The following is a 20,862-nucleotide window of genomic DNA, read 5'->3' as shown; positions in this document are numbered from 1 at the left end:
TTTTCTTTTTTTTTCTTTTCTCTAAAGAATCACATTAAGTTCTCTAGCACAATAATAGTGTTTTTAAGTAACGGCTTATGTAACGGTCATCTTTGTTAGCTGATGTGGTTCAGTGATCTGTGTACTAAGCCGCCTCCGTCCTCAGCTCTCGTGTATGCACAGACAACGGAGGGGGAGGAGGGCAGAGGGCGGCATTAATTAGCGCTGGCAACGGCTGAAGCGTCCTGCTGTGCACGAGCACGACTCCCTCAGCCAGCGCCTGCTACGTGCAGCGGGCCCCTGCCCGGGGGGGCCGGGCTCGGCGGACCTCTGCCCGGGGCGGGGGGAGCGGCAGGGCGGCTCGGCCGCCGCAGCGCCGCCTCACGCCGCAGCCCGCGGCGAGCACCGGCCCCTCCCGCGGCCGCAGCAGCCCTCGGCGCCCCGCCCGGCGCGGAGCCGGGGCCGCCGAAACGCCGTGACCCGCCAGGCGGCCCCGGCCCCAGCCCTCCCCCCGCCGCGCCTCGGGCGCTCCGTTCCCGCCGCGGCTCCACCGCCCTCCTCGGCGCGGCCCCGGGCTCCGGGGGCGCCGGGCTGAGAGCGGGGCCGGCGATGCTCGGAGCGCTCTGCGGTGCTTCGCCCCCGACGCACCGGCTCCTCCTCTTTAGGGGCCGGGCGGGGCTGCGCTGCTGCAGGAACCTGCCCGTCAGGAGCCGCCCCCCGCCGCCGCCGCCGCCGAGCCCCGCGCTGGCCCTGCCGCCGCCCCAGCTCGCGCGGCGCCGCCATGGTCTCCTGGATCATCTCCCGCCTCGTGGTGTGAGTGCGGCGGGCGCCGGGCCGGGCGGAGGGGATGCGCGGGGCCGGGCCGGGCCGGGCCGAACCGAGGGGATGCGCGGGGCCGGGAGCGGGGCCGGGCCGAGCCGGGGGGATGCGCGGGGCCCTTCACAGGCCGCTACGGCGGGTGCCGGCGGCCGCGGCGCGGTTGGGGCTGCGGCGCTGCCGCAGGGCTCCGCCCCGGGGACCCGCGGGGCGCGGCCGGGGCGGTGGCCGCCGTCTCGCCTCCGGTGCGGGCCGCATCGCGGCGGGGCGGCGGCGGCGGGCAGCCCTGAGGGGATCTGTTCTTGTCACAGGCTGATTTTCGGCACCCTCTACCCCGCGTACTCCTCCTACAAGGCCGTGAAGACGAAAAACGTGAAGGAATATGTGAGTAGGGGCGCGCCGCGCCGCCAGCCCCGGCCCGGCCCGGGGCCGGTCGCTGCGGCCGCCCGAGAGGCGGCTCGGGAGGGGGGGCACCTCCTGAAACGGGAGGTTTCAAACCATAAATGCGGTTTTTCCAAGCGACACTGGGTGAGGGAGGGGAAGTAGGAGAAAACAGTGCAGTCTGGAAGCATTTCAAAGTCCAGCGACAAGTTCTTTTCTCTACCTCTGCCCTTGCCCTGACTCCTTTTACTGCCTTTTCAATGCTGCCCCTGTTTTCTTTTAGAAAGCTGAGTAATTTCCCTTGGCTTATGCCTTTCTATAAACCTTGCTCGTGATCGGTGGTTCCTGTTGGTCAGGACTCCGTCCTCTGCCTTCCTGAAATCGTTTTCTCTCTCTGTCTGCATCATTGCTATGATGGCAGTACATACAGCACCACATGCTTTTCAGTGATGCGATGCGCCTTGTTCTTACAGAAGTGTGTTCTGAGGTGGCCGGTGGAGACGAGAGCTATTTGGCTTATGAGTGGGATGTATTTCTGTTTAGTGGGAGGAGTAGCCAGATGGAGCAAAGAGGTAACATGGGTGAATAGGATATTCACCCAGGTCAGTATTGCTCAGCTGTGTCACTGTTGCTGTTTGTGGTGCAGTCTATGACTCTTCATCCACCTGGCTCTGTTTGCCACATACAGAATGACATGTTAACAATAAATATTACAGGGTTTAGTCTTATTATGTCTCATACTGCTTCCATCTGCTAGAACTGCATAGACTTGTCCTGCACATCAACTTAAAATTTAGCCCGCTAAATTTTGTCGCTGGCCAGGACGACAGTCTAGCTCATAGTGGACAAATTTACAAAGCATAACATCTGACTCAGCTGATTTTTTTGGTTTGTTTGTTTGTTTTGCTACTCTCAGTCAGAAATACCATGATCCTTCCTAAACTATTAAGTTTATTCATGGTAACTGGATGGAAGAAACTATCATAATAATTATATGATCCTATGGTTTTATAATTCTCTCTGTAATCCTATTACCGCCTTCTTTGGTCTTCTTCTTCTCTTTCCTCCCAGTTGTTTATGACCTTCATTTGTTTAATCAAATGCAGATTTTACCCAGAATTTTAGTCTGGCTCATGAGTGTCTGTCATGGAATGATTGTGTTCCAGTTACAGGATCTGTGTTAACTTTATGACAGATTCGGATTTCACAGTTTGAAATTGCACTGTTGAGAACTTGGAAAAAAATATAGATATGTTTTTTAAATGTCTTCTGGCATGCTTGTTTTGGAGTTTAGAGACCTAGTAAATATGGAGCCCTTGAGTTTGTAGGCACTCTTTACAGGAAACTTGCTTTTTTTCTGTGGGCAGGATAGTTTTTGAGGCACGTAGTGCTATGCATCTTGCAGAATGCAAATGTTGTATTGATATGATTTTCTTTTGGTAGCTGGTATCTAAATTGCCAAAAAACTTCCCTAATTTGATGTAAAAAAGGAAATGAGATAGAGTACTTGGGTGTTGTAAAGTTATCCTAACGGTAATGTCGACTAGTCATCTGGCTGTAAGCCCCTCTAGGGCCCTTGTGGAGAAGTGTGGGATTCATGCTTTATTGATAGAGTTTTCTTGAAATGGATAGTTCTGGATTGCTGCAGCAAAGAATTTGCTCTTGTTCTTGGTTTAAGTAAAAATACTGGAGTTGGTTCAAGATACTGTATTTGAACTGCTAAAACTGATCTTATATAGAAATTCTTTCTGCTTTAGAGGGCTACATTAGAAATAAACATTTCGATGTTGGACTCCATCTGCCCAATTCATTAATCTTTGGAGAGATTTGTATTTCTCAACAAAAGTGGAAAGACAGAGAAGATCAGTTTTGTTAAATACAAGGAAGGGGGGTAATATCTGTTCAAACCGTTCTTCATGTGAAAAGTCAGTGGAAAATTGGAATGCTGTGCTGCATATTTTCAAAGCCAGCTCTGTCCATGTATTGTTGCTTCCTCATAGTGCTTAAGAACCAGCATAGGTGGGGGAGAAAGGACTTACAGGGGAATAGCTGTGCTAGAGACTGTGTTGTATTGAAGACCACATTGTCGCAGATCAAGATATCAAAAATAGTCCAGCTATACCACCACAGAGCACAGTGCAAACTTACCCCCCCCCCCCATGATGTAAATCCATTTATGGTAAGTTCTTGGGCAGCTGTGACAAACTGCTTCTGGTATTTCAGGCTCTTTTAAAAGAAGCACCTTGTTTCTCTTCGCATGTGGTCCGCAGTTTTGGTCAAATCTATATTCCAACTATGCTTTTGTATTCACTAAATTATGTAGGTTCTTGGTGCGAGTTGGGGAGACTCCCTATGGACCATGAGCTGAAGCTGACAGTCATCACCTGAGTGGCAAAGATCTCACTCCTTTTTAATGGATAGCAAAAAAATACAACTTGGATTGATTCAGTTTTTGACAATGTTTATAATCTGTGCATTACAAACTTTGTAGGAAAGAAAACAGTGATTCTTCCCCCACTTTCTATTCTTCCGGCTCTGATAATCTGCAGTTCAGAGACTTCCAGAGCTAGATGGATTCCTCTAGTTTATTCAACAGCTTTCCCTGTACTAATCTTCCATGACCGTGCCCCAAACCTTCTTCACTCTTGCCATCTGGTATCCTGATTTGATCAAGTGTGCGTGTGGGTGGGGGGAGATGTTTTTAAATGTCTGCACTTTTAATTTGGCTCCCCTGAACTCTTATTGTAAAAAGTAATGAATATTCAGCACCTACTGAACTTCTCTAGGAAACTTTTGATTTTTTTTTTTTGTATTTTGATTTTTCCTTTTGTATCCTCTTCTTTCTTCATTTTCTCTTTTGCAGTCTGAAGAGTCTTAGTCTATTTAATGTCTCTCTATGGAGACATAGTTCCATACTGTTTGTGCTTCTGTGCATTTTTTAGTTCAGCTATATTTCTTTTTTCTTTGGCTATAGAGGATAGGATGAAATGTGGTAGGAGGCAACAGAAGGCAAGAACCAGACCTGTGTCCAGTATTGAAATCGTGAACACGCTGTGTGTTTAAACAGTAACATAATGATGTTTTCTGTTCTTCTTTCCTGAACATTCTGTTAGCACTTAAAAAGTCTAATGAGCACTGAGCTTGTGGTTTCATCAGGCTGGCTACAGTGACCCCTCCTGAGTGGTAGGAGCTAATTTATGTAACCACAATAGTGCTCACTAAGAAAAAGCAGAAACTGCACGGTCATTACTTTGTATTTAATGACATTGAGCGATAAAATGGTCAGCTGAAGAGCAATCAGTATAGATGCCCCTTTCTGAACTCTTTCACCAGCTCTCACCTAATTCCCTGGGTAGAAAAGTACCTTCTGCAAATTTTGTCATCTTGTTACTCACAGCCTTTTCCAGATCTTTCATGAAGATGAGCAGTGCAGATCTCAACACCGATTCCTGTGGGATTCCACTGGTTACTTTCCTCATTGTGAAAAGTGACCATTTTTTTTATCCCATGTTTCTATCTTTTAACCAGTTGTTAATCCTCAGGAGTCCCTTCCCTTTTATCCTTGACAGTTTAGTTCTTTGAGTGTTTCAGCCTGTTGGAAACTTTGTGGGAACTCTGTATACCATATAGAGGGAGCACTGTAGCAAGAGCTTATTGATTCCTTCAAAAAATTCTACTACATTTGTAAAGTTAATTTCTTTCAGCAAAAAACATACTCCTCATTATATTGTATATATCTATTTATCTACTAATTGCTTTTATTATGATTTCCTTCATTTTGCCTAATACTAAAGTTAGATTTGCTGGTGCATAGCTTCCCAGAAATCTCTCACCCACTGGCATCCTGTTTGCCTTTCATTTGTCATTATTCACACCCTTTTCTGTACAGGGGCTGATTTAAGTTGCTGTATCCAAGAGTTAACGGTTTGTTTCTTAGGGTTGCTTTAGAACTCCAGTGAATAATACCTGGTCCTGCCCAAACTGATGATACAAGGGGGAAAAAAGCAGCGGGAGAGCCATAGAATAAGAGTTTTGCTACATTGTGTTTTGAAAAGTTGCACGATAAAGTGGAAATCAGTTAGGTTACTAATGACTATGTATAAAACAGTCTACTGTGTTAGAGGGTTGGAGGCAGCGTAAGTTCTTTTGGTTTTGTTTTTTGTTTTTTTAAGAAAGTTCCTGAGCATCTTTCTATTACAGATCACCAAATTTACCAACACATGTAAGTTTGGGGAAATATTGGCTTTTATAACTTCATTTGCTGTAACTGAGAATGTTACTAAACTGTTAATGTCATTTTAATATGTGGATTATTGCTAAAAATCTACTCTAGCAATACTGTTGTCCAAAAGATCTTGATGCTAGAATTTTCTAACTGTATGAGATGCAAGATACTTTTAAACATCTGATAGGAGAAAAAAAGCAAAATGATACAGAGTCTGTTTTGTTTTGTTTCTTTTTTAGTCCCCAAGAAAATTCAATACAGAATTTCCCTAATTCAGATTGTTTCTCCCGTTCTTGACGATGAGAGTCAAGTTTGCTTTTAGCAAAGGTGCCCTCCTGTCTCCATTTATCCTCTACTCACATTTGTTTTTAATTCTTGACAGCACAGAAGACTGTCCACTTCCCTTATAAGATCCTGACTCTGCTACTGGAAACTTTTGGGTAGCAGGTTTTATAATTTAGCTTGTTCTTCTTAGGGAATATTGTTATTTGGCCTGTAACTGAGAAATTTGTTACAAAACCAGTAGATCGGGGGGGGGGGGGGGAAGGGGAGGGGTTATTTTGTGTTTACTTTGAAAGAAATATCTTCTACTCCAGAGAAAGGTGTGAGGAAGTAGGGAGGTGGATGTTCTGCTACAAGTGTGTCATAATAGCACTAAATACACCCGGTAAACTAGACTGGAGCTTAAACAAGAAGATAACGCTGGTGTGGTGTGATCTTTGTTTTCTTGCCCCTCTTGCTGAGACTTTATTTAGGAAAACGAAAAAAGTCCCTCATGTAATTTCTGGGAGCAATAGTTATGGCTAAGAATACTTTTAATAATAAGTAAAAGTAAAATACTACATCTGTCTTGTTTCTCCCCATGGAAACACTTAAAATCAAGAAAACATAGGGCTACAGCTGAACTAAAACATTTGCACATATATTTTTATTAATGTAGTCATTATGTATTAAAGAATATAACTTTTTAATGTGAACTGCTAAGTGTTTTTAAATTTTTTTATTTGGGATCACAGCACTATTGTTACATCATGATATTGCTACAGGACAGGCATTTTTCAATATATCAGTACTGATTTATCTATTTACAGCACATTAACCCTACATGTTTTCCCAGACTATAATGTAACATCTGGTATGTGACCCTCCGTTACCAATTATATATGCCTTCTTGCTGTTGACTTCCTCTTAATTTGTGGAAGTGATGAGTCATTTTTACTGAGAAGACATTTTGCTTTCTCTCTGGGTTCTGGTGGATGTCTAGTGAGTGACTGCTCTTTTGTAGGTGAAGTGGATGATGTACTGGATTGTGTTTGCCTTTTTCACCACAGCAGAAACACTTACAGACATTGTTCTTTCTTGGTGAGTATCTTGGTGGCTTATCTTTTTTTTTTTTTATAGAAGAGAGGAGTAGTGATAGGATGCTAAGAATAAACTCTGTCTCTCCTCTAGGCATTCTCAACCCACATGAAGATTTTGAAGGTTTGTAGTACATTGTGGGTAGCAGCTGTTGTCTTAGCTGTTTTGTCTCCTGCAGCTGCAAACAGCTAAAATTGGTCCATAAGATGGTCTTCATCCATTCATTGCACAAAATACTTTTGAGAAGCTGTTATGTGAACTAATAGAATTTAGGAAATGATGATATAAAAGACACATTAAAAAAAATAATACAGGGAAGGGATCTGTATTGCTTTGCAAGTCTGTTGTATGGAGGAGCAGATCAGATGCATGTCTCTGCTCTGAGTGGTGTTTTATATGAGAATTTCTTCCACTCTCAGGGGTGGGGGAGAGAGCAGGTTCTTAAGCTTTTCAGTGGTGTGTGTCATGCTTGGCAATATCTGTATGGAGGCTTCCAAAACTGACAAGTCATTGTTTCACATCTTCAACTGGACCGACCTTTGGAACAGGAAGTCTTCAATTTCTTCATTGCTTTAGTATTTTGTGCTTTGCACATATCTCTGAAACAACCCACCCTAGTCTGAGTTGCATCTTTTAAAGAAACATGATATGGCTCCGTCTGTCTTACAGAAGTGCTCAGCAGTTTTGCCTCTTCCTGCATGAACTTTGAAAAGCAGACGAAGATCTGAACCATACAAGAGCTTGGTCTTGTTCACGTGCTAAAAATGACCCACTAAAAACAAAAGTCTCTTACTACTAATATGTGCAGTAGAAAGTTTGCATTCAAATACTTGAATCTCTGCTGTCTTTCCCAGAGACTTTATTGAATGAAGGCTAAAGATGAAAGACTTGCGTGCTGCCAGCTCTTTTTCATTTACACTGATCCTCCTTTTGTGTCTCGTCTGAGAAGCACCTGCTGGAAGTTTTAGAAACTGAGCCATCAGCCTTAGCAAGAGCTTGAGAGTTCTTGAAAACCTAGTTGTAAACCTTGGAAAAAGAGAGGGAAACTACTGTAATATTAACTTCCAGTGAACGGTCTCTAAACAAACTTCATAATGGTGAGAATGGCTATCAGATTGTAACTTGGTGTGTTTGCAGGGCTGAGGGATGCCCTGTTTATGAAGTTTTCATGGCTATGGATGAAAGACTAAATGACACTTGAAGAAGGTATGTCCTAAGGTTTCAAAGAGGGTTTTGCTCTTCTGACATGACATACTGATTCTTTTTTTCTGAGTCTTTACTCTTTCCTTTGTTCTTTCTGCCTATGCTGCTCTCTACCAGTTGTCTCCCTCTGACTCTGTACTGATCTTGATTCCAGTTCTCCATCTTTCTCTCTTTTTTTTTTTCTCTTCCCTTTCTTTCTCTCAGGTTTCCCTTTTATTTCGAGTTGAAAATCGCATTTGTGATTTGGCTGCTGTCCCCTTACACCAAGGGCTCCAGTGTCCTCTACAGGAAGTTTGTGCACCCAACGCTCTCCAATAAGGAGAAGGTACTTGCTTGTTGTCAGAAGATCTTGACCTGTCTGGAAGTTGACTGACTTCTGATTCAGTTATGCCACAATAAAAATTGAAACGCGTGAGTCGTGGTTGTGCTGACATTAGCGGATGTAGAATGATCCTGTCTCTGACATAAAGATGTCATGCTGCAGCTTACTGAAGATGACAATATAGCCAGTTGTTTCCCTAATGCTTAGAAAGCATGTTTGACTAATCCAATGCCATGAGCCCATCTAGTCACTATCAGTAGTTAAGCTCACTGAATCATGACAGAAGCAGCGTGTTCTGTAGCCAGGCTGTTCTTTCATGTTCTCAGTATAAGCAAGTGCATTGTTTCAGTTGCTATAATTTGAGATAGCTTTCTGTAAATCAGAGTTGCATTTGCAAGCTTTCTATAAAAAGGAAAGACAGGTACTTGATCAATGACAGCTGATGCTGGTAGCCTTGATAAAAGGATCCCAATGAGCTCTGTGTTTTTAAAGGTGATGGTGGGGGAGACTTTGCTCATATTTATAACCAGGACCTAAATGCTGTGTTCCCCATTGCCTTCCTAGGAAATTGATGAATATATCACTCAGGCTCGTGACAAGAGCTATGAAACCATGATGCGAGTTGGCAAGAGAGGGTTAAACCTGGCTGCCAATGCAGCAGTTACTGCAGCTGCAAAGGTAATGCCACCCCTGTGTACTACAAACACAATGTAAGCTTCTGTGACATGCACGAATCCCCCAGCAGTTTAGCTTTGTGTCCCAGCAGCTAGTGCTGTGGGTCTGTTAATGATGCTGGTACTTGTTCAGACCAGTCAACTTTTCCTTTCCTCCAGTTTTTCTTGCAGTTAATTCTGTCCCTTGACTTACAAAAGGAGCGAAGGGAGGGGAGGAATGGAGTTTGCTGTAGCCGCCTTCTTGTTGGTCATGGGAGCATACCTCTCTTTTTCCCTTCTCTGTTCTTTTCAGAGTACCCTAGTGGGGAATGGGGCACCTTCCCACTTCTGAATGATCCCATGTGAGATGATCTTGGTGAAGGCAAAGTGTCCTTGACACTAATTTTCATGTCCTCTTAGGGCCAGGGAGTTTTGTCTGAGAAGCTGCGAAGTTTCAGCATGCAGGACCTCACTCTGATCCGGGATGAGGATACTGTGCATTTGCGAAGCCACGAGCCACAGTTGCACCCCTCTGGTGGGAGTCTCCTTGAAACCATTGAGGATTCAGGTACAGAACACAACCGCTGTTCCGTTCTGTGAGGCCTCATATGGTGAGCTGGGAGGGGATCCCTGGACTTCATGCTTTGAGTCCTGGAAGGACTACGGGATTGCAGATTATCTAGAGGAAGTTGTGTTGTCCTCCCTAGTTCCTTCCCATCTTCTAACACATCTCTTTACTTTTTGGGTTATTTTTCATAAGGATTGTTGACATCTCTCCTCCACGTGGTCCTAATGACTTGCCACTTGAGATTTCATGTGGTTTTTTGAAAGTCTTTGATAAAACTCTCTCTGTTTTTCCTTAGCTTCCTGTTATTCCTCAGGAGAGGAGAGCAGTGTGGCACAGAGATCTAATGGAACCCCATCTGAGACTAGAACAGACCCATCAGATGAAGATGCAGGAGACAAACTGCCTAAACGTACCCAGAGCCTCAAAGCTTCTAAGAAGATGACAAAAGCTGAGGTGAGCTACTGTGTAAGTTATTTCCAGTACAGACATTGATTTGTGAGCTCTGTTGGGAGGCTCTGGCTTCACAGTCTCACTGAGTTTAAAAGCTGTTTATATGTAAACTTTGCTGGACTAAGTCTTTGCTAGTAGAGTCCTACATGAAAGCACTTGCTGTCTGCAGGTGCACTTACTGTACAGGTGTCTAGCTTCTGTATTCTTATGGTGCCTGGAAACCTCTGTCATAACCCAGGACCCAAACTTTTATTTCATTCATGTGTTCTGTTTAAGGGTAGGACATTAGGTATTTTTTTGTTGGCATGTTTTGTTGACTATACTCTCTCCTGTCTGTTGCAGACAGTCTGAATGCATAGTACTGCTGTGACCTTTATTCCTTTATTCTTGGGACAGCTACTTTCTCCTCATATAAAATGCAAATACTCTGTACCCTCTTAAGCCTTCCTGGACTTCTGCATGTCTGATTTGGCAGAAGTATCATTTGGGGCCCGTATAGATAGGTTTTGTCCTCTTGAAGTTTGGTAACTAGTCATTGTTGAGCTGTTGCTTCCTATGGCCATGTGATGCTCCCTGGGTATTTGCAGCCATATTCAGATGGGCACGAGCTACCTATATTCATATAATTGAAACACACCATACATAAAAATGAATGCAGTTGTGTCTCGGAGCAATTTTAGTTTAATTATCTTTTCATTCAGAAGCTGGTGTGATTTGTGGAATATGCTCTTCAAGCTGATGCTTTCCAGGTTTTTGCTCTTACTTGGAGGATTTTTTTTTGTGGTTTGATTTATACATGATAAAGTACTTCTCCCTTTTAAGTTGGGGTCATCTTATGTTATTTGCTTGGCTTAACTCAGGCTTTTTTTTTTTTTTTTTTTTTTAAGCTGAAGAGTGGTATATGACTAGATCACATTGTAGAGCTTTTCAGGCTAAGTGTAATAATTAAATAATCTGGAGACAAGTAGTCAGCAAAGCATCGTGTTAAGTTGTACTGTTGACCCTGAATTTACGGTGTACAAGACACCATTACATGTAATTAGGCACTCTGTGTAACATATATGTCATATATGTCTGCATCCTTTCTTTGTTCTGCTAAACATTTAGGTATAAAGTAAACTAATGTAAGATGGCTCTTTTTCTTTCTCCTCAGCTTCCAGTAAGAAGTGTGAAAGCTCGCCCCAAGAAGAAAGCTGCAGGTCCTGTTGCTTCTGTCGAGTCATCCTAAGGAGACCTCCCCCTCCCCAGCACCTGTCTCTGTCCCAGGATTTGCCTGTCACCTTCGAAGGGAAACTCCAAAGGAAGGGAGCTGAGATTCATGTACATAACAGCTACTGCTTTGTAGAGCTCATTCCAAGGCAAGGGGGAGGCTGAGATTTAGAACATGAAGTAGAGGATACGCATCCTCTGGAACTTTCTCCTTTTCATCCCTCTGTTGGAGGGAATGCCAATATGTCTGTACATAGCCTGTTGCTTTGGGATTCCCTCTGTATAACCCTAGTTGGGGAAAATCTTTGCTGGAAGAACTGACTAGGGTTAGAGACATCCATTGCACAGAAGCTGGAAAAAATAGTAGACGCTGGAGTTCCACAAGGGTGGGTGGCTCCCCAAAATGTCTTATCTTGCTCTGGGTATCCTTCTGCAACTGTGTGTTGTTAAGAAGTGCCCAATATAATTGATTCTCCTTTAGAATGACCAGTACCGGTCATGTCCAGCCCCTTTCAGAAGGGGACTGAAATGATGTGTGCTGAGTACTTTTGAACATAAAAAGGACAGGCTCCTGGGAGGAATGTGGCAGATTCCGGTTCCTGGTACTGGAAGATAAGAGTTTGATTTTTATTTTATTTTATTTTTCCAGAAGGTTGAGTGAGGGAATTGAAAAACTGAGTTATGAAGAAAAAGTGCTAGTATATGCACATGTGATGGAGCAGATACAGGTATTTGTAAGAGTTAACTATTGAGAAGGAGAGTGGGGCATCCATAAGGTTTTTGGCTTGCTCCTTGAAGCTGCTTGAATTTTATTTCAAGTTCTGTTGTTCACTTTGATACCTGTAAGAACATCAGGGAGAGAAGGAAAAATGGGCAGGGAGAATGTGGGCAGGGAGTGGTTGAACTCTGCATCATCCTGATGGTTGTTACCACAGATTCTTTCATTATGATGATGACTGGGGAAAACCTAGCTCAATACAGTCTTCAGACATACCAGAGAAATTCAAGAAGCCCTTGTCTTTCAGCTTTAGGAGAGCTAGTCTTCAGAGCATGAAAAGTGAAAAAACAGTTGAAGTATGAAGTTCACTAATCCCGGGGTTCCATTTATGGGGGGAAAAAAAAGGGAGTGGGGCACAGTGTTGGGATTAATCAGTCCTCTTACTTCATCCTACTCCAGCCCTTGGACAATTTTTTTCTGTCTGACCATGTGCCACATTTATCAATGTCTTGAGGCATGAGCAATATGCAACACTTGGGACAGAACTACATTGAAAGTAGGGTATATTCTGTGGGAGTGAGACTGCAGTACTGCAGAGAAAATTGGAGTCATGCCAAGCCATTCTAGATTCTAATCTGTTGAGAGTTGTTAAGGGGGGATCCCCTGTACACATACCAGCAGGTTCAGTGAGGATTTATGAGATGGGTAGAGCTCCTGTTGTTGAGATACATAATAGGGGACCACCGTTATAAATGTGACTGGCTGAACAAGTACTCCATGATCTTAATCATTATTGAAACTAGCAACCAAAGGAATCTGGCTCCTCCTTCCCAACTGAAGACCACTCTTGACTCTAGGTGCAGGCATTCTTGTTTGCCTATGTCTCTTGCTGTCATATTTCTGAAACTGGACTCTTTGCTGAACCCTGGTGTTTTGCTGCTGACAATGCATAGAAGCACTTCTGCAGATAAGGCTGCACATGTATTTCTGTCCTAAAGGACATCCCTTCAAAAGTTTGCAACTTTTAAGATTGGGACTGAAATTTTGCTCATTTTCCATTGTCTTGGTGGAAAATTTTTATGAATTGCCTAGCTATTTTGGGGAAGAAAAATAGGGAAAAAGTTATTTTTGCTTTTATTTGTAGCTTTACAGGCTGTGTCAGAAACCTGCATCTTGTCAGGAAATGCTTGTCCTAAATTATCCGTAAGCCTTTTGAGGGCCCAGTAGAAAATCTGTTTGATTTGGCTTTTAGGTTTGAGTTTAAAAAAAAATTGTCGTTTGCTCTTTTTAGTTTGTTACCAAACAGTGTATCCATGTATCACTAGTATTGTACATGCAATTGCTTGTATTGAAGCAGAAATTCTTTCCATTTCCAGTGGAAATCCCTCTTTCCATATGAGGGATAAAATGTAGGAGAGGAAGTCTTTATTGAATGTATGGAAGATTCAGTTGTGAAGAACTGCTGTCCTAGACTATACTATATTGAGCAAGATAGAACCATTATTCTCTACCCACCAAGTACCTCTATGACCACATTACTTGACTTTCTTTAACATAAAAGTGTCCATAGCAAATTCTTTATCTAAATGATTGTGAGGAACTTGATTTGGAAGCAAGGGATTAGATAGTCTGCCCTTGTGCTGATTTTCCTGCCTATTCCTTGTACGTGTGTTGCACTAGTCTCAGATTACTCAGTTTTCATACAGTGACTTTCGAGAATACTTTCTAGAATCAGTTCATTTATAGTAATTCTCCCTGTTCTGAAATGCAGGAAGGATTTCTAAAGACTTGATTTGGGTGTTTGGATTTACCTCTGTCTTCCTGAACTAGATTGTGTACTAAATATCTTTTACTTAGCGTTGATGTTTAATGCCATTAGCCTGTGGGTGAGAATGGGTCAGTTTTACTCTGACTTGTTGTGTGGAAAAATTAAATGAATTCTTGTCATAAGTCTGGAGTGGAATCAGGGACTACATCTAGTATGAGATATGAAGCTGATGATGTCAGGCAGCAGAACTTACCCAGAGCAAGAACAGTGTCTTAGCATGGCCACTGTGTTCTTCTTCCAGTATAAATGTAAGTGACTGCTAGATTTCGCTCTGCTTGATCAAAGCCTCTGCAGATCTGCCACCACCTATGTGATAGTTTAGGGAGTTTCTAGATATAATTCTGCACTGGATGGCATGGTCATGCATAGAAGTTCTCTTGTTAATGAGAATGCTGAATGTGCTGTTTTGATAAAATGCTTTTAGCAGCTGTTGTTCAGTGTTTTCAGCAGAAAATGCTAAAATGTAGTTCCTATTCAGTATCTTCTGTGGGCTTCATTGTGCAGTTAAGCAAATGGTTAAATCTTCACCTCACAGTAGAACCCATGGTGTTCAGTGTTTATACCCCTTTGCTAATATGCCTAGGCACAGAGATAAACACAATAAGAGAAAATGATACCTGAGGTTTTTAGGGTTGTGTGCCTAAAAATTATCCAAAAGTACCTGCACCACGAGATACAAAGTAAAGCCATGACTTCCTTTCAGAAGGAAGTGTCATACCTCCACACTTTATAATACTATGAGTCAGTGTTCTGCAGTTGGAAAAGAAAACCATGAAACATGGTTTCCCTTCTGAGAAACATAATGACTTGCTACATAAAAGGGAAGAATGTTTTCTCCCTTGGCAGTGCCCTCCTGGGTAGGTAAGAAATAGGAAAAGAGAGAGGAGACTACGGTAAGGTCTTGAACCCACCATTCCAGCTAAATATCTTGATTTCTTACTGTTCTTCAGGGAGTTTTTGATTCTCCAGCCTTACGTTTCCCAGGGTCTAGGGGGGAAATTTCTTTTAGACTAGATTATAAGTAGAGGGAGTATTAGAGAAGGAGATGCTAGAGTTCTTAAAATTGGAAAGCTTGTTCTCAGAAAATCACACCTTCCTCCAGTTTAGTGCAGTGTGTTCCATTCATTGTCCTTTCACAGTGGTGGGCTTTCTTTATTATACATCCCTCTTGGAAGTATGACTCCTTCACAATATATGGCCGTACCATTTCTGCCTTGAAAAGCAAGATTTCCAGAGAACCCTGACTTTCCAGAAACTGATGCTTTTGAGTTTTATTTAATTTGCCATCTTAATCAGCAGGACATACAGTGCCTTAGAAGGAAAGTGAGATAATTATGGAACACACTACTGGTTCTCAGATCTGCACAGAGCATTGTACCAAGGAGGCTTGCATGTTAAATGTGAAATGTCACTGTATGTTTGAGAGCTGCTGTTAAATTGAGCTGGGTTTTCCTAACTGTTTTCCAAACTTGCATATAATGCTGGAAAGTGCAACTTGTTGCTGAAGAGAGAAATCTGAATAAGAATATTCTTACCCTTCTTTCTGATGGGGACACTGTATTATCATGTTACTCTGCAACTCGCTGGGGAGATGCTGAACCACACTGATGTATGTAACTAGTCAATACTCTAGTTTTTCTTGCTTAGCCCACTAGGAATCTGTAATCTGCCACTTAGCTGAGGCATCTTGCGGTGCTGCTCTCTGAGTTGCCCTCTGAAGTCAGATATATGGAAAACCAGCAAAGTATTCAGAAGTTGTATGAGTTTGTGTGCTCTATATGTGCTCTGAAACCTACTGAATTTAATGTTTGAGAGGCTGTATGTGCGTATATGCATATGCCATGTGGGGATATGCTTTAGTGTTACTGAGGAGAAAGGATGTCTGATCACCCTTCCTCTGGAATTTGGCACTATTACAAGAAGCTGTAAACATGACTCAGTCTTATGTTATTTCTAGGTATTGTTATGAACATGCTAAGTCAAGCCTAGAGGCCTCAAGAGAGATCTTAAGAGGTGTCCAAAGTAACTAGTTGGTGAGAACAATTGGTTTGAATGGTAACTGAAAACAGTAAACTTGCATAGCAACTAAGAACCTGTGCTACAGTTTAGGACAGAAAATGGGGCTATGTACAGTAAAGATTTGTCCAGGAAATATCGCTGACTCTTTCTGTGCCTCAGGCACCATACAGATTAGAGCCTGGTTTCTCACTCACAGCACCTCTGACTCTGTGTCTTACCTTTCTAAGCTGGACTTGAACAGCATGCATTTAAACTCTTGAACCTTTCATCGTGTCAGAACAATAAAGTTTGAATTCTTTCTCAGCAGTCATATAGACTGCAGGGAGGACTGGATGAGTATCGAGTATCTTACGTCATTTTGTTGTACATATATTATGCTGGGGAAGCACCAGCAGGGAGCTCCAAAGGAAGCATTCATCTGGGAAATTACTTGTGTGTCCCCCCAGCTGTATTTTTGGACCAGAATGATGAACTAAACTCTGAACTTTGCTGTGCTCATATACATAGGCATCTGCAGAATCTCGAAGCTCAATGCCAGAACTGCCATTTTTCTATTTACAGTGAAGAGCTGGAATCAAAATAATACAGAATGCAGAGAAAATGTGCATCTGCTTCTGTTTCTCTTCAGTGTTGCAGGTAAATTTAGGTCTTTGCTGCTGCTTTCCCCAAAACATTTCCATAAACCCCTTGCAAGTAAACCATTATTTCTCTGCTCTGTTTCTCGGCTCCTATCCTCTCACAACCTAGTCACAGTTCTCATGTTTCCTTACATTAGATAACGGATTACATTTTGCTGACTGTAGAGATACAAAAATGCCTGCTTTAAAAGCCAAAATTTAGCCTTTTTCCATTATCTCATTATCCAATCTTATGACCTAGCATCATACAGTGACTTGTATAACAAGGCCTCAGGCTGGGACCCAGGTGGAACCTGAGCATGTTACTATTAGCGTAGTTTGCTATATCCCTTTCCCTGAAGTGGGTTCTGGCTGCAGTCTGCCTACTGCTGACCCTTTGGACAGGAGTATTCTATGTTTAACCAAATATTGTTAGAAGTAATGTCTGTGGGAGGGCTGCAAATTGAATGAACTCTTAAGCAGCAAGAGTCTGAGCCTTCTGTAATATGTAATTGTTTCAGACTGTACCTGAAGGGTTTGCAGCAACAGTAAAAATGCATTGCCATACTGAGTCATCAAAGATAGGGAACTGAGTTGTGTTCTTTGTAGCAGGTCAGGGAGGAGAGGCTCAGTGACAAGCATTTAACCATAAACAGTACTGTCAGAGGATGTCTTCATTGCATATTGTAGGAATAGCAGGTTAGGTTCATGTGAATTAGTACTGGTACAAAGCAGTCTACCTACAGCAAGCTTCAACCTGCTAATTAACCTTGTTTCTTGGCAAGGCAGATCAGCCTGACAGTTTTCTGCAAATGCCGGCTATAGATATCTACATTACATTGATTCAGCTGTGACAGGCAATTTCAGCATCTGTACAGACACCTTTTTCCTAGCCATTTGGCCAAATGGAAAATAGAAACTTCCTATAACCTGTATTTTTTTTGGCAACAGTGGGTAAAATTAAAGTTTTCTGCCTGTTATTCAGCTTTTGGACAAAATGTTGTACTGCCACACAGGAGATGGGTATAGAGCATCCCTGCACTGTCAGGAAGTGGGAGGTGTTGACTACCTTTTTCTTGGAGCTTGGTTGGTAATGCCTCTGTGGCATGCAGTAGGTGTATGTTAGAATGTATTGAAAACTGTTCCCAAGAAGAGAGTAAAAAGTGCTTTTGCTGATGTGTAGTATTTTATCTTGTTTAGTGATAATTTCTACAAGGACGTGAGTTTTTTTTTTGCTTCACTGTGTAGCAGAATTGATGAGGGTAACTGGTGTGTGGTGTCAGTGTTTGTGGCAGTAAGCAACAGAAATGCATATATGAGCACTAAAGGATTTCTGCTGCCCAGGTGGCACATTTCAGGAGAGGGGAGTGAGATTAAAATACGAACATCTTAATCTAGTATTAAAATTTTCTAGTGAGGAAAGTGTGTCAGGACTGTAAGAACTGAATGAATACTCCCTAACAAATTAGTGACTTAAAAAAGGAAACAGGAGCAAATGAAAGGTAGTACAGCAGCCTCTGTAACAAAGACTGAAATTCCCACTAGAAGGTGTTAGTTATTCAACAGTGCCTTCCATCTGAAGTCACTGTTTTTACCAAATTTCTCCTTTCTTCCTAGAGTAATATTCCTGCATATGCACTTGCTTCTTAAGAGCCTGAATAGACTGGAGTAGTTTCCATTAGAGTGCAAGTATGAATTTCTGGCTGTAAGTTTTCAGAAATTCCCAGTGAAAGCAGAGCAGATATGTCAAAAATGGGTAAAATAGTATGGAATGTCAGAGGAACCCAACCAAAGGAGATCAGAGAGGACTCATTTGAAAGAATGTTTATAACTATTTACACTTACTAGTTAATCCCAACTGACTCTAAGAGCTTTCAGGAGCAGGGTGTAGGCAACAGTGCACACAGTGCTTTAAGGAAAACCTCTGTTCAGTGTGCAGATCAGCACCCACAGTGCTCTAATGCTGAGCCTTAATTGGAATATTGAGTTAATACTGGTCACTCTATCTCAGTAAGAGAGTGTAGTCATAGAAGATTATGTCTTCTGATGACAGTCTGGGAAGGTGGATGTGTGAAGATGCAACTGAGAGAACTGCAACAGCTAACCTTGAAGAAGGATGGCAAAAATCCCCATTAAGGACTTAAAGGAAATTAAGTCTGCTTCTGTTCACAATCAATAAAACAACAGCAAAAAATAGCGGGATTCAGTGAAAAAGATAACTGGCAAATTTGGTACTGGTGTATTCTCTCAGTTGGATAACCTATACAATCACTTGCTTCACATAGTTCTTTGTTTTAGAGGTTAGATTAAAAAAAAATTACATACAAGGAAACTACACTTTTATCTCAAGTAATGCGTAGTGACTTACCAAAAAGAGAGCAAGCTGAATTTTTTTGGTGACTTTGTAAAATCTGGAGGTAAATTATCCAGGTTTCAAACCTAATTTTGTATTCATGCTGCTGCCTTTTGGGGAAGGCGCTGAGATGATGGATTCCTCAATTTGGACTCCTTTGTCTTATTTCTCAAATATTATGAATGTCACATAGAGATAAATGAAATTTTGATTTTGACATGTGGCCATGAATTCATGTCTAAATTCAGGCATGCTGAGAAGACAGGGTCGGTTGAATTAGAGCCCAGTGAAAATGTGGAGAGGCTGAGACAGATTTAGCCAGTTGAAGATGACTGAAAGACCTTCCTTGAAGTGCCTAATTTAGAGACTGCATAGCAATGCATAGCTTTGATTCCATAGTTTTGTGACAAAGTTTCTGTTAGCACAGTGCTAATTTAAAGTCAGTAAGCTCCTGAGTTGTGAATTGCTTTTTGTCCACCAGAGGGTATAAGCACAACATGCAATCATGGAAAATTGGAGAGCAGAGACCTGTCTAGTGTTAGCTGAATTATGAGTGGTTGAACATCAGTATCTTCTATGTTTGAGGGTGAAGTTAGGTCCTGCTTAGAAAGAGAGAGTGAAAAAAATGGGATTTTAATGGAGAAACATGAAGTACTACTGCAGTTTACCCTTGTCTGAAAAGGCCCTTTGAGCTTACTAGGCTTCTTAGTTGAACTACTTTCCAGTGAGGTTTGCTGAGATCACGGTCTTGGAGGCAGCTGTGTAAATGGCTATGTTTGTGATTTGCCTTTTGCAATTAAACAGTTTCTGTGTGTATGTGTGCTTCAGTAGTGTTACTCTAATTTATCCTGGGAATTTTATTATTTCCAGTAGAATTTCCTGGTAAGAATGAGTAGTTTCTTTCAATTGGATCTGTATTATGTGAAAATAGAAGCAATTTTAATCTAAAAATACAGATGTATCTAATGGTTACTATGGTAATTTGTGACCATAGCAGCAGAGAGTTATCTTTATAAAGAACTGATGGAGGATTGTTGGTGTGTGTGTGTGTGTGTGTGTGTGTGTGTGTGTGTGTGTGTTTTTGTTGTTGTTAAGTCACCAGCCTAATTTACGGTGTGCAAGTATTTCAGGAGAAACATTGACTTTTTTTTTTATTATTTTTTTTTAAACCATGCAGGATCACATGGGTACAAGAGATTTTTCTATAAAGAGTACTTTGATACTTAAAGAGTGAGATTATCTCTGCTTTAAATTATTTGCTGGTGTGAGCTGATCCACTGATGTGGAGTAGCTCCTGAAAGAACACTTCTGTTCATGGTTCAGATATGTAATTTGTTAGCCCTTTATTAATGGAAGGATGTTTCAAATCAAATTCCAAATCCTTGATTTCATATAGGAGTTTTGAACAGTCACCAGACTAAGGTATTGACTCTCTACTGCCCCATATCTTAGTAACATTGCTTACTCTGTTTGCCTTCTAACGCCCCCCCCCCCCCCCCAAATTATAGACCGCAGTTGATTTCCAAATGATGCAACTGGAATAATGTGTCTTGTTCAGATGAGTTTCCTCCCTCTATCTGCTTATTCTGCACACAGTCACATTGAAAAGTAAAGTTCAGGAACTCAGACTCAGAAAACTATTTCTGTTTGTGTAGTTTAGGCAACACTGACTTAGTGACACCTTGTTGTCAGCTGGAAGTTAATTAATGACTCGGTGTTTACTTGCAAAGATTTCTTGAAGTGGTCTGTAATGACTCAAATGGCTTAATCTCAGCACTGCACTGTGAGTAGATAGTTTATTACAGAGGTGGGAGATGCAAACCTTGTGTTGTTGGTACTGTCATTTTAAATTGCCTTTACAGCTCATATACAAGATGTGGTATTCTGCAAACCCAATTTCCTTCCTAAACCACTTTCTGTTAAAGGAATATGAAAATTCTTGATTCAAGTCATGGGCTGAGGGAGTGTTTCCAAAAATCCAGTATTGTGCTGAGGAAAACTCTGTACTGTCCTGAACAAAAAATACTTAGTGCACATTTATTATACCAGTCACTTACTGAAATAACTTTTAGGGGAATGGGAGAGAGAAAGATGTAGAGAAAACAATTCTTAGGATGGATCAGAGGGGCAGGAAGTATGCAGGCTTTTCTTGAGTTTATCTG

General features: G+C 42.0%; 1 protein-coding gene across 1 annotated transcript; it reads left to right on the top strand.

Moving 5' to 3' along the window:
• Nucleotides 1-711: 711 nt before the first annotated feature.
• Nucleotides 712-16,066, top strand: REEP2 (receptor accessory protein 2). Its single transcript, XM_067304746.1, has 8 exons — nt 712-792; nt 1,107-1,179; nt 6,687-6,763; nt 8,168-8,288; nt 8,850-8,963; nt 9,359-9,506; nt 9,802-9,959; nt 11,110-16,066. Exons 1-8 carry the CDS (start codon nt 761-763, stop codon nt 11,182-11,184), a joined length of 798 nt encoding a protein of 265 aa, XP_067160847.1. The 5' UTR covers nt 712-760; the 3' UTR covers nt 11,185-16,066.
• Nucleotides 16,067-20,862: the final 4,796 nt, after the last annotated feature.

The sequence above is a fragment of the Apteryx mantelli genome, chromosome 14 (assembly GCF_036417845.1).
Source record: "Apteryx mantelli isolate bAptMan1 chromosome 14, bAptMan1.hap1, whole genome shotgun sequence".
NCBI lineage: Eukaryota > Metazoa > Chordata > Aves > Apterygiformes > Apterygidae > Apteryx > Apteryx mantelli.
Note: the sequence above shows the minus strand (reverse complement) of the source record. Positions and strands in the feature narration are given on the sequence as shown.

What these genes read in the sequence shown, in the direction of transcription:
- REEP2 (XM_067304746.1), top strand. Translation starts at nt 761, where the DNA reads ATGGTCTCCTGGATCATCTCCCGCCTCGTGGT. An exon ending in CGAAAAACGTGAAGGAATAT is followed by an intron (nt 1,180 to 6,686) that starts GTGAGTAGGGGC and finishes GCTCTTTTGTAG; the next exon opens with GTGAAGTGGATGATGTACTG. An exon ending in CAGTTACTGCAGCTGCAAAG is followed by an intron (nt 8,964 to 9,358) that starts GTAATGCCACCC and finishes ATGTCCTCTTAG; the next exon opens with GGCCAGGGAGTTTTGTCTGA.